Source organism: Aspergillus ruber, assembly GCF_000600275.1.
Source record: "Aspergillus ruber CBS 135680 unplaced genomic scaffold scaffold00030, whole genome shotgun sequence".
Taxonomy (NCBI): domain Eukaryota; kingdom Fungi; phylum Ascomycota; class Eurotiomycetes; order Eurotiales; family Aspergillaceae; genus Aspergillus; species Aspergillus ruber.
The window spans coordinates 59,449-72,420 of record NW_024467326.1 but is presented as its reverse complement, the minus strand read 5'-3'; the positions used below and the strand labels follow the sequence as shown (position 1 = coordinate 72,420).

The 12,972-nt window shown below is 45.0% G+C and overlaps 4 protein-coding genes and 1 non-coding gene across 5 annotated transcripts; 1 reads left to right on the top strand and 4 right to left on the bottom strand.

Annotated features, from left to right (window-relative positions):
* Positions 1-811: 811 nt before the first annotated feature.
* Positions 812-1,250, bottom strand: EURHEDRAFT_380563 (uncharacterized protein; the record flags this gene model as incomplete). Its single annotated transcript, XM_040779312.1, has 4 exons — positions 812-905; positions 967-1,053; positions 1,110-1,174; positions 1,239-1,250. The coding sequence occupies 4 exons, from the start codon at positions 1,248-1,250 to the stop codon at positions 812-814; spliced, it is 258 nt and encodes an 85-aa protein (XP_040635589.1).
* A 1,244-nt stretch (positions 1,251-2,494) lies between these two features.
* Positions 2,495-4,012, bottom strand: EURHEDRAFT_380562 (uncharacterized protein; the record flags this gene model as incomplete). The annotated part of the gene is made up of 6 exons (XM_040779311.1): positions 2,495-2,600; positions 2,656-2,742; positions 3,600-3,689; positions 3,737-3,826; positions 3,880-3,941; positions 4,001-4,012. The coding sequence occupies 6 exons, from the start codon at positions 4,010-4,012 to the stop codon at positions 2,495-2,497; spliced, it is 447 nt and encodes a 148-aa protein (XP_040635588.1).
* A 5,115-nt stretch (positions 4,013-9,127) lies between these two features.
* EURHEDRAFT_463716 (MFS transporter) lies at positions 9,128-10,595 on the bottom strand (the record flags this gene model as incomplete). Its single annotated transcript, XM_040784899.1, has 3 exons — positions 9,128-10,261; positions 10,310-10,324; positions 10,374-10,595. The coding sequence occupies 3 exons, from the start codon at positions 10,593-10,595 to the stop codon at positions 9,128-9,130; spliced, it is 1,371 nt and encodes a 456-aa protein (XP_040635587.1).
* A 432-nt stretch (positions 10,596-11,027) lies between these two features.
* On the bottom strand, positions 11,028-11,135 carry EURHEDRAFT_t141. The gene has a single exon. It is a non-coding gene; the product is annotated as a tRNA-Leu (tRNA).
* Positions 11,136-12,041: 906 nt separating this feature from the next.
* On the top strand, positions 12,042-12,820 carry EURHEDRAFT_405568 (uncharacterized protein; the record flags this gene model as incomplete). The annotated part of the gene is made up of 2 exons (XM_040780396.1): positions 12,042-12,120; positions 12,192-12,820. 2 exons carry the CDS (start codon positions 12,042-12,044, stop codon positions 12,818-12,820), a joined length of 708 nt encoding a protein of 235 aa, XP_040635586.1.
* Between the last annotated feature and the right edge of the window lie 152 nt (positions 12,821-12,972).

Sequence of the window (12,972 nt, the reverse complement as noted above, 5' to 3'; positions counted from 1 at the left end):
TATATGCAGGTCACTTCGCTGGTGTTATGCGAAATTAAATCATTGATATTCCACTAGTATCAGATCCCCTGGGCCCGAAACTTTGATCTTGCGGTAAGCAACTGACTCAAATGACAAGTCTTATTCTCCTGTACCATTTTTTTTATTTTGGTATGGATATGGACATTTCTCTTTCTTAAGGCGAGGTATATAACTGTAACTCGTAGTGCTCGCAATTGTCCGATACGTCTTGCCTTATGCCTTGTGTCTTGCATTTACAACCACGATCAACCCTCAATTAAAGACCCCTGGCACGCGAGGGCAGATTTATTTAGCCTGACCATGAGTTACAGACCAATTCGATGTATATTTTTCCCTCATGTCTGTTGTTTGGTTTGGATGTGCAACTGGAAGTTATTTCCGTAGCCAATCTTGTCCAGTAAGGTGGAGAACGAAAGTGCGATTTAACACGTCGATCGAAGAAGGAATGATGTTAATCAAGATACACGGATGGAAAGCGAGCAGAGTGCCTGGCAAAATCAAATCCAGACATCAGCAATTCCGATGCCTCCAGCCCTTTTGTTTCTAGCTCTGGTCCCACTAAAGCAGCTCCTCACTATTTAATCGACTACTGATCTATACATTGTTAGTGAACAATGATTGGTAAATTAGATATAGAATGGAATGAATGTCTGTACCTCATCGGTGCCTGGCATTCTTCCAACTCTACTTCGAAGATTTCGTTTCTGTGGATACCATTTGATTTTTTTTGAGTATTGACATTACTTATGTCGTTCCTTGCTAGACCGACCCTCCAACAGCATCCGCTCGCTCAACTATCCACGGACTGAACACCAATAACGATACCATCTGCCAGCTTCACACTCTGCAGGTCTTCCAATGAGACGTTGTCTGGTGCTTGAAACCTGATTTCGTCCATTAGTATTGAACAACAACAACAATCAAGACTCGGAATGCTATTCATACGTTAGACTATGGCTAGGAGGAAGACTGCGGGTGGAAATCATGAGAGAGAATCCCGAGGCCCCCTTCTGACTGAGCTTTTCCTGGGTCCTACGAGACTATTAGATATGGCTTTTGGCGGGATAGTATCTGTGAGGGGGTAGTACAAAGTCTCGATATTTCTGCCATGTTGCGCGTAGGCTTCATCTTCTGAGTAGCGGATGCTGGCTCTCTATAAAAGGTTGAATATGTTAATATCCTACTTTCACAGAGCAGAAAGAGACAGATCAACTAACATATCCTGGCATTTTGCGCTAGGTTTTAGCTTGGCGATTAATGAGATGATTAATGAGATGATTAGTATAGAGTCCTTTGCATTTGCATGAGGCCCATCTGTTTAAAATACTTCATTTGGGGCTATGTCATAGCTCAGCCGAGCTGACTCCAGATCCCAGCTGACTAAATGAGGGGTTCATTCTGCGCCATCTGTGTTTCTTTGATTGGCTCAGGTAGGCCCATAGTGGCTGTGATTGATTGTGGCTGGTTGGCGATCCTTTGCTGGCATCAGCTAGACGTGTTCGAGGAATGTCCACGAGCTTCCAATTTGCTCCGTACATGAGGGGAAGCTATGCACTACGATTGAAGCCCTATGGTGTGAAATCACCGTCTTGACTCACCCAAGATATGGGGTACCGGGAGCAGTTGAATGTCCCAAATGTCAGGTTCGTGATAAATTGCTGGACTTGTAGGAGATCTATCGGACAGTAGAACATAACTTCTATATATGACGTAGTGGTCTGAAAGACGTCAGCGCTGCTGCAGGAAATTGAATGTACTGGAATTGAATGTACCGATACAATGCTTCCAGTACCTCGCCGACCAATACGAACAAGTAAATGTAAGACTGGCAAATTTAGCAGAGGGATAAATACCAAAATCAGAGATGCTGAGATGGTTCGAGATCCCGCGATGCAGGTCCGTCAGATTTGAATTCTTGAATAGATATTATATATAATACAAACCAAAGCCAGCTCTGCCCATGGGCGTCTGAGTAGCCCAAAGGCATGTATTAAACTGCAAACATTTCTCCCTCTCATCTCTAATATGATCAGTCCTGACACTCTATATATCTACCGATCCTCCGGCGGAAACATATCTGAAAACCGTTTGATTTAGCAGAGAATGCTCAGCTGGTGTATCGATCATGGGAGAAAATTTCAAATCAAGCGGCAATGGACGTCAATAATAGTCTGGTCCTCAGTTTGTCGATTGCTATCTCTTGATCATGCTTCAGCCAAAAGAAGAGGCTGATAGAGCAGTCGTTTTCGAGGCTTGAACGCAATAATAGACACACGAGCATTTATATGTAGAACATAAAATACTTATCAGCTTGCCATTTCAGTACCAGTACTCCACTTCCGTCTGCTGAAAACATTCATGTACTGGCATTCGGTCCTCTTCGGGTCAATAAAACGTGTGATTCTCACGTTCAGATATGGAAATGGTCGGAATATGTTGGTAGAAATCGATGGTATCGAAGTAACAGCTACATTTATCTCTCTGCAGCACGCTCGACTCGCTGTACCTGAGTCATAACACCCTCTGCCAATTGGACACTCTGCAGCTCCTCCAAGGAAACACTATCGGGTGCCTCGAACCTGCCCTTCTGTTAGTACTCACGCAAATAACCAGCCCCGAGAGACCTAGACTTACAGTGTGATATGAAAGGGAGGATACCCTGAATTAAAAGCGAATCGTTGGAAACTCAGCACACCCTTTGCACCGAAGTTACTTCTCGCTCTAATGGACTGTTAGAAGACATACTATGGTCGTAGGAGAGGGCCTGTACATATTCTCAATACCTGAAGCATGTTTACTATCGGCTCCGGGGGCGTAGCGAATTGTTAATCTCTGAGGGCAGTATCGAATTAGTGATTCGTCTAAGGCTAGGCAAAATTGAGTGGGGCCTAACGAACGTATTTTGCCATTTTGAACTGTGGTTTTTCCTGGGCTGGAATTCAAAAATGAGAGTGGCAGGACGGGTGTTTGTCAGGGTCATGGTTAGGCTTATCCCTTTATATGCCATTTGAGCAAGGAGTTGTGGGGAAATCATGAGCTGCGGGGGGACACGTAGCATGCACAAGATGTACATCAATGCTTTAATTGCGCCTGATTGGATAATAGATCCAGATTATGGAGATACGTCAAATGGTTAGGAGTTTGCACTATCACATAGATAAAGCGGCAGGCATAGTGTTACAGTAATAGAAATCGAATAAGCTCCATTTGACGCCAAAGCCGGATGACTATCTCTTTCAACAGCCATGCTCAGTATGGCTGATTTACTTGTTCAGAATGCCCTATTCGTCCTCTTCTACTCTCTCAACGCTTTTTTTGTGACTTGTTGAGGACCACCAAGATGTCTCTGTGCTTGATGCTGGCGTGGAATGCCGTTGTGAGAAATTGGGGTTTCCCAGACTCAGAGGACATCAGTCACCTGTGATAAAAAGTGAGGGAATACAAAAAATACTGAAAATGGAGCTCTATAGTTTCTCGTCTAACGCTCTTTCCGTTCAAAAATGATTATCCGCCTATTCTTCAATCGCTTCCAAACTACGCACTAACACCCGGTGATTATCAGATAGCAGCTATCTCACAATATCACTTCAGTAACCTCAGTCCGAATACCCGGTGCTAGTTGTACGCTTCGCAGATCATCAAATGGAACACTTTCTGGTGTCCAGAACCTAAATCACGTTAGTATCTAGCATGGCTCGGAGGATGCCTGACATACATGGTGAAATGGCTAAGTGGGCCCGGTCTCGGAGTCTCAATGAATTGATTGAAATTCAAGGCACCCAGTTCACCAAATTTGACTTTTGTTCTAGTGATTCGTTAGACGTACAACATAGCTGGTCGTATGATCGAAAGTAGTACATGTGTTCAATATCTTTGGCATACTTGTCGTAAGCGTCGGGACTGTAAGTTATCATGCATCTCTAGGTGTAACGATCAATCAGCACTCTGTTTTTGGAAACTTCAGCAGGTAGCAACGAACATATTGGGTCATTTTCCCCTGCGCTCCTTTGGGCTGCGGCTTAACAACGAGGGTGATTGAGGTCGATTGACTTCATAGGACTTGTAGATGTTTGTTTATTATATACCTTGAGCTTCGAAGTTTCTGTCCTACAGACTGACGCAGAACGGTCTGGCATTAGGCCGACAGGAAAGGAACAAAAGCCACATGGCACACTGAAGGCGTGCTTGTACGCTGCCTAATTGGATCAAATCCTCATGATGCAGTGTAGACTGGGGTAAAGGACACGAAGGAATCAAATTAAAGCTCTTCGCGCGCTTGTCTAGAATAAAAGCCTATGTTTCAGAGTCAATGAAATCGCCCGAAGCATACGATAGGTCTGCTGCATCCAGCGACATGCAGCGGTTTATTTGCGCTACTACGTGGACCGCAGGCGCTTATTCGTTAGAATTCTAAACGATACTGAGTTCCGATCTCACCTAAGCGTCTCAAATCGTGCTGGAATACTCTTCATGCATCTGCAAAGAAACGGCCTGGAAGCTGCTTAATTGGACCACGGTCGCTGCAAGTGTCGTCGAATTATGTTTCGAGGAAGTCGGTCCGAATCAAAAATTGTACACATTTACAAGCTACGTCATCAGGATAAACGCAGTAAAGTAGCGAATTTGTATTCAAGTCTATTGCTTGTTGCTTTTTTCGCCTTGTTTTGAGCAGTTGTCCCCCTATCTTTAGGTATGCGTCGTCGTATTTTAAAAAGTGAGACAATAATATTGCGACAAAATCAGAACGCAAGATGAGAAACCGTACCATAGACAATGATGAGAGCGAGTTTAGAAGACGAATAAAACCTTTCCTTGCAGAGAAAAACTTCACCACCCGGTATAGCCCTAATTCTCATGACGTTGATGCATCAAAACTTTCACTAAAAGTACAAAATAAAGAAGCGAATGGGAGAACAATAGAGAAACAAGAAGAAGAAACTAAAAGTGGAACTATTAGTGACTATCACAAAACCTGTATAACAAGCGGATGAAGACCCTCTCCTAGCCGTATAGCCTGTAGCTCCTCAATTGGGACTGCGTCGGACACTGTGAAGCTGTGTCTCCAATTAGCGGTTGCAATGGACAGAAAAACAATAGTCATACATTGTGCTCTCAGAAAGACCCGTTCCTGGTGTCATCGGTTGAAAGCCTGAAGCGCCCTTGCTACCATATTTTGTTGCCAGCCTGATATATGGTTAGATTAATGCATAGCTCTAAGACATAATATAAAAGGATTGAGAGAAATACAAATATCCTAAGTTGTCGTGATACCTCCGAAACGCCGTAGCGTCGGCGTAGCGGACGACAACTATCTAGTGAATTACTTAGCATATCATTCATCATACTAACATTCTTCCTAGAGAGTATCGACTTACAAGTCTTTGCATTTTGCGCGAGTGTGGTAGATCACAAAATGAAGACCATTCGATTTGATTAGGGGATGGTCAGTGAAAATCAATTTCTTGCTGGGCAGAAATTTTGTTAAATACCATTTTCGTCGATTAGTGACTGTGCTCTTAACTGAGGGGAAATTGCAATTAGGACCACATGGAATGCAGCACAGATGCATCTTGACAGAATAGTTTATGCACACTATATCTCACCTAAGCAGATCAGTGGGTACTGCACACGTTGTCCAATTGATCAGCCCAACGGCACATCTTGAGCATGATAAGTCAGACAAATCATGGATATTAGCATTGATAGCAATTGTTTCATATCGCGATCTATATTAGCCCATGGCCTCCTGCGTCCGAGCCCCCGGGAGCTATTTCGTTGACCCGAAAGGGGCTCATAGCGTGCTCAGTACAGTTAGCGCGCACATACCCGTCTCCTGATAGGGGTTGTGTTCACTTTTAAAGGCTCTAGGGATTGGAACTACTTAGTAGACCTCAGTACTTACAATTTCATAACCTGCTTTACAAATTGTACATAGAACCATGATCTCCGATAGCAATAGAATACGCCATTAGGATGCTTAGTGACATAAGATTTGCATTTGACTTCCGGTTTCCGGTGTATCAATGCCAGTAATGACCTGCCATTACACCGAGCGGTCGTTTTTAGACAAGCCAAATCAATCAATAGAAACTGATATAGCAAAAAATAAACCACTGGCCCTGCATACCAGTGACTAGGCTATGAGTATTTGCTAATTGACATTTTTGTGGAGCGAACAGAGGCAGGTAACACCTCATTGACTTCATTTCGAGCCCTAAATTCCTCCAAGCCTGACAACTCATCATATCCAAAAACTTGGCGTACTGATGCCCGAGGCACGCTCTTCTAAATTGATTCAGAAATCCAGCGATTGAAGTTCAAACCTGATACCCCTCGGAAAGTCTATCATCTTCAACTGATACACATGGACGCTGGAAGGCACTTCTATCCTGGAATTTATCAGTAATTATTTAATAGATTACATCAAGAGCATAAATCATGCAACTGAGGTAGTACATACACAGTAGAGATCTTGGGAGGATAGTTCGGAAAGCGCTCAAACGCCGCAAGCTTTGCACCCACTTCGGCAAACCTGCTTCTCATGCTGATGGACTGTTAGACCTATACTTCCTTGTACAGTTGGGCAGGAGTATAGTACACATGCTCAATGTATGCACATTCCGAGAAGTCGCTGAAGCGCACGTTAAGGCGCTAACGGAGGACCATATCAGGACTTGTCTTGAAGGGCTTTCGAGATTGGACTTACAAGGTAGTAAGTCATTTTATAGACTAGCCGTCTCTTCAAATTGCTGGTAAAAATAAAGTCGTGTACCTGATTGCTTTATAGCCTATGACTTAGTGTCGTAGCTGGAATTGACGGAATTGATGAAATCCAGCGGTCTGTCTATCAGCAAGTCGGATGACGAGGAGGATTTGGATATGTTCCGGGAGGCCGAGAACTAGGTGATGGCTACTGTAACGGAGAAGCCGGAAGGATTGACACGAGATGACTAGACCCGAGAGGGCTGTAGTGAACATCACGTATAATGTAGAAGTCATTTCACCCTTTGAGCTCAATTAGCCGACGGGTATACGCATTTTATGGCTGTGTAACATGGACGCATAAAGAATACTATTGTTTGCCGCTATCCCAATGTAAAGCCAAAGCAAGTAAGCGCTGAGAAAATCTGCAGTAGCCAATTATGTGACTGGAAGGAATAAGGCCGAAGTTCTGTTTGCCATCGAATCTGCATCATGGGCAACGATGAATGCGTGAACAATTGAGCATATTATTGGAACAATACATAACCAGAACAAAAACGTGAGTTTAAATGTCTGACGAACATAATCCCAGACGCTCGTGCGACCTTAATCGCTCGGCATATTTGCACCCCGAATTCCGTTTATCATAAGCTAATATTGTTTAGCAACCTGAATCAACTATCACGACATATACAAGGGAGCAACTAATCAACACTAAGCCAGCCAATTGCTGGGTAGACTTTTATGTCGGTACAGATTTGCTTTTCTTATGAGATCACTAAGTATCTGGCATTCTGGACCGAGACGGATTGTCACTATAGAGCTGCCGTCACCCGTAGGCTACAACAGCTTCAACTATAGTGTGTTCACATAGCTGTCTATTTCCAATTCCCTTGGGATAACAATGAAAATTTTATAGCAATTGACTTCTTATATCTGAGAAGTAAACAACAGTTACAATACCCTCCCCGAGTTTCACACCCAGCAGATCATCCAATGGGACATTACTCGATACGACAGAGCTGATATCGATTAGTACCCAATGCGGTAACAACACTATGGATGAATGAGGTAGTATAGGTTCTCAATATCGTTGTGGTGTTTTTCAAAATAAAAAGAGAACTACTTAGCGGATACAATGCACCTAAACGTAGAGTTGAATTATTATTCCGCTATGGAAGACTGGAAGGTCAACAGACGTAAGAAAGCATGTTGCACCGCCGATGCTTTTCCCTATTGAGTAATTTTTTTGTCCTTGTTTACGCTTAATATCATATAGGTTTATATTCCACAGTTTAGCTGACGAGAAAGCCGCAGCGTAGCACATATGCCGTCTGCATTTTTCTTTATCTACAATTGGATGGAAATCATATCGTATAAGCATGCGATAACTGTGCATATTTGATACAGGAGGGTTACGCTGGTTATCGCCATGGAGGGGTAACTGCATGTAGTCTGATAATACCGGATGTCATGGAATAAAGATTCTTATCTTTCTCTGATATATATCAAAGCATGCTACAAGTCTGATGGCAAGCTGCTCGGACATTCGTATCAAGTCAGTCCCGAGGCTAAATTGGTACCTTCTACCATACTACGACGAGCTTATCTCACAAGACCGGGATAGAATGTCCCAACTTGCAGCAATATAGGCAGCATCATTTGATGGAGTCATATCTCATGAGTCTCTTGTTATAGGCTGGATCGAAGTTAGTACTTGATGACTTAAAGGAGACCGGAGCGCAACGAACATATGATGTGTTTTGGAGTAAAAGCGGTAGACGTAGCGGTGCTCTAGAGATCTCAACTAAAACCCCGAGGTTGCGGTTATCAAACTATGGCCTTTTTGCGCAAGTACCAATGCCCGGGGACTGAACTTATTTCTTTTGTGATATAGAAGTGCTCAATCTGAATTCTTGTTGCCAAATGTTTTGCAAATAGCACCGCATTTCATATTTCAAATGTACTGGAATTATATAAAGTAATCAATGATTCAGTTCAGCTGGATGTGCCGATGTTTCCAAATCCTTGATTATAAACGCTGGGTCGCCGGCGCTACGTCGGTATAGGAGATCTCGGTAGGGCTGCGCAGGACACGGTACGGACAACCGAAAATTGTATATCGCAAATATTCGGTCATGGCTGCGCGAAATGTGATAACAGGAACTTGCGAAACAGCGAGGAATTTGAATCAATTTGCTTTTGGGTTCGACAGAATGCGGGATATAAAACTTCATGGTTCCCGTCCAACCTCGCCTACCGTTCCTACTAGAAACAGAAGCCACGCCACAGTGTGGCGGTAAGTCTACCAATCTACCAAGCGATACTAGATCCATATACACCCAATATTTAATCTATTCCAACGCTAGTCACAATCATTCACGAGGAATCCTTGTTGGCCGTATTATACAGCGGGCTCACTCACAACCCTCCTAGCACCCGGCGGCTTCGTCGGCAACGACAACCACAATCCCAAACAAACACAAAGCATCACCAACACCATCGGCTGTAGAACCCCAATACCCTGCGATTTCGCAATAGCGCCCGTGATAAACGGAAATGTACAGCCTCCCGCACTGCCTAACGCACACGCGAATCCCACCGCAGCGACATGCAGGTGCTTCGGGAGGATTTTGGTCTGCGCAATAACAGCTTCAGGGAAGAGCGGACCAAGGAAGAATCCCAGGAAGGTTATTGCGATGGCAGACGCGACGTAGTTATCGACTGTGTAGAAGATGAGTTGTGCGGCGATGCAGCCAACGAGGTACACCGTTACGGCGGTCTTTTGTTTCTTGAGGTATGGTGTTAGGAAGCCAAGAACCACACGTCCGCCGGTTATACCGGCCCAGTAGGCGAAGTTGGCAATTCCAGCGGCAAATGGGGCTGTCTGACGGAGGTCGACGAGGAAGGTGATGAGCCAGCCTCCGACTGTGACTTCGCTGCCGACGTAAACGAAGAGGTAAGCACTGATGATCCATGTGGATGGCAGTGTTAAAGCCTGGACCGTGGGACTCTTTTGCTGTTGCAGCTGGGGTTGTTCATCGTCTGCGGGAGCGGTGTCCTCGGCATGGCTCTCTCCCTTGGCGTTCCAGAATGCCGCGACGGAGGTTACAAACTCGACAGCTGCTGCCAGCGCCATGATATAGTAAAACTCGTACCACTGCCATCCGCTTTTGGTAAACAGCGTTGTCGCAATCAATGGCGCCAACGCCGCACCCACACCATAAAACGCGTGCAAAAGACCCATCAACATGCTGCTGTCAGCCATTGCGCCGATCCAGGCATTCCACGAGGCATCGATGACGCCATTTCCGAGACCGGCCAGGATGAAGATGGCGATCAAGATGGGGTACGGTGGATGGCGGGTAACTGCGAGGTAGGCAATAATGTGCATACCGCATCCCAGGATCGCGACTCCGCGCTGGCCAAATCGGACGTGGATTGAGTGGTTGAATAGTGCCGCCGTGGCATAGCCGATGAACGAGGAGAGGAAAACCACGGATACGGCGGCGTAGTCGGCATCGTAGTATTTTTGTAGCTGTTCTGTCAGTGCGTGTTGAAAAAACATGTGATTCATTCAACATACATAAGGAATTAAAGCCTGCGACGAGTCAGCCAACCTCACGAACCTCGAGGGGATTGATACATACACCATACGAGCCATCATTGGCACCCACGACTATGAAACTGTAAAAGGTCGCAAGAACCCTCCAAGCATTGATACGAGGCTCATTCCACCTCTCCGCCTGGTGCTCCGGCTCCTCCTGAGTCTCGTCCGTCTGGCGGTCTGTCGCGATTCCATAGTTGGCTCTGCCCGTATCGCTCGGCAGCAGAGGTCTTGTCTGCTCTGCTGCGTGGTTATCTGGCGCCATTGCCGTTCCCTTTAACTTCCCAAATATCAAGGATAAATGCAGAGATATAAAAAGGAAGAGGAATTAGTCGTTGAAAAAGAATCAGTCAATTCACATGACATAACTCAATCCACACAACCCCGCCATAATCTCAGACCCCTCTTGGCCGGGAGAACTTCGGCGCATACTACCGTAACAGGGGAATCAAAAGTCAAACAAGCAGGTGCAATCCTCTTGAAATGCAGTATATCGGTGCATGACCAATCAGCACCAGGGTTCATGCGGAGGAGATCTGATATCGATCCCCGCGTCTCCCGCGGGCGAACAGCGGTGAGAGTTGCAATTATGAGTCGGGAGCAGAGAATATTAAATTTTCCGAGAAGGAAAAGGATGCATCGAATAGGTGCAAAAAGGTGATTTCAAAATTTGAAGGGAAAAAAAAAGATGTGATATTGACAAGAGAGGGATTCGAACCCTCGCACTTTCGTACTGCGGATCATACCATAGCATACACTACGGATAACCTAAACACAGCGCCTTAGACCACTCGGCCATCTTGCCATGAGATTGTTATACTTACTTTTGTAGTAGTGACTTATAACTCTCATGCATAAACAAGTATCTATTCTATCCAGCGTTTCTGCTAACTGCGTCATGCTCCTTGTGTCAATAAGCTACTCATATTAAAGCCTCTTTGATCTTCCCGAGTTCAGAAAATCAAGGAATGTTTTTCTTTCACAGTTTCCGCTATACTTTTCTCCGGTTATATCGGGTTGAGATCGTGTATCGCGCTGGCCAGAGTGCAACAAAGGACCGTCATAAAAGTCTCATATTGGACTAATTCCATGTGTTGGTGGATCCCTCATGGAGTATTACGTTTGCTTCTTGCAGTAGAGTGATATATATATTAAGTGCATCGTAGAGCCAAGACAGATGAGAGTTATCCGGTGTTCAGAGTGTCACGCCTGAACGGACTGAAGCCTCGAACCTGTTATAAAACATATGTCAGCTTAGTACAGTGCCTGCTCGAAGGGAATTCAATATATAATATATAATCACCATCCAGTTGGTCTAACTCTGCCATCTCCAAGAGGATGTTTGAAAAGACAGAAGCGCATAGATACTATTAACAACCATAACAGGATGGAGCTCTTCATGGGGCTTATTCCTTCCGAAGCCTATCTTAACGACTAGTGAATGGATTATATTTTTGAATAGCTGGAGATTTCCATAAGCAATGAATAGAATGAAAGTATAGACAGTGAATTGAATCAGATACTTTCCTTTTGGAAATGCGGCTAAGCGAGAAGATACCGACTTGTATGTCCTGTTTGTACCTCATTCTGTGATATAAACGCTCAATAATCTGCGCCTCTGCATTTTTCTCACCATATTCGCTTTCCTTCTCACGGATAACACTCCACCTTCCATGCTGCCTTGTGATCCAGCTCACCAACTGCCCCCACAATGAAGCTCTTCCCTCTTTCCATTTCCGTCACCATGGTGACTGCCATTGCTCTCCCGGTTGTCAAGATTCTTGTCGATGGTAAAACCTCGGCTTCAGCCCCAGTCTCAGACCCATCGAATCTTCCAATACTAACCGCTCCGCTCCTACAGAAGCCGCCCTCCCAGACTCTATCCCCAGAGTCTTCCACGAAAACGAACGCATGAATCGTACTTGCACCCGCCATATTGATTGTGGCGCTGGTGTGTGCCGGGATGGCCATTGCTACTACGATAACCGTTTTGGATGTTTCCCCGACCGCATCTGTGACATTGGAACTTGCTACCACGGTTACTGCTATGTCGACGAAGATCACATCCCCTGGGACGATGGGGGTATGCCCAACAACTTTGATAACGATAATGACAACGGTGATGTTGCCAAGAAAGACTTCTGGAGTACTGGCAACGATGACAAGACCTTTCGCGAAATGATAGATGATATTCATCAGCGGGCCAAGGCTAGGCCATCGATGGCTAAGCGCGAGGCGCAATGTGAAGGAATCGACATTGACTGCCAACCCGGCCAATTTTGCAATAGGGGTATCTGCTTCTTTCCCAATCTACCGGACATGGCAGAGCGTAGCGAGCAAGGTCTCTGCAGCATTCCCGGTGAATGTGCTCCCTACGATTATGGCCCAGATGATCTAGAGAAAAGCAATATCAACAAGGATGTTAACTGCCACAACGATGAGCAATGTTCGCCTGGAGTCTGTCAGGATGGCATCTGCCTTCTCAAATAGGTTGGGTTCTTGCGTCTTATGTAGGTAGAATCTTGCTGTGCTTCTTTCTTTCTCTGCTTACGGTCTTTAGCAAGATGGTAATTGGCATCATAGAATGGTTCACTAAAATAGTCTGAGTTTCAAGATTGGGAATTGGGGTAACTGGATTTGCT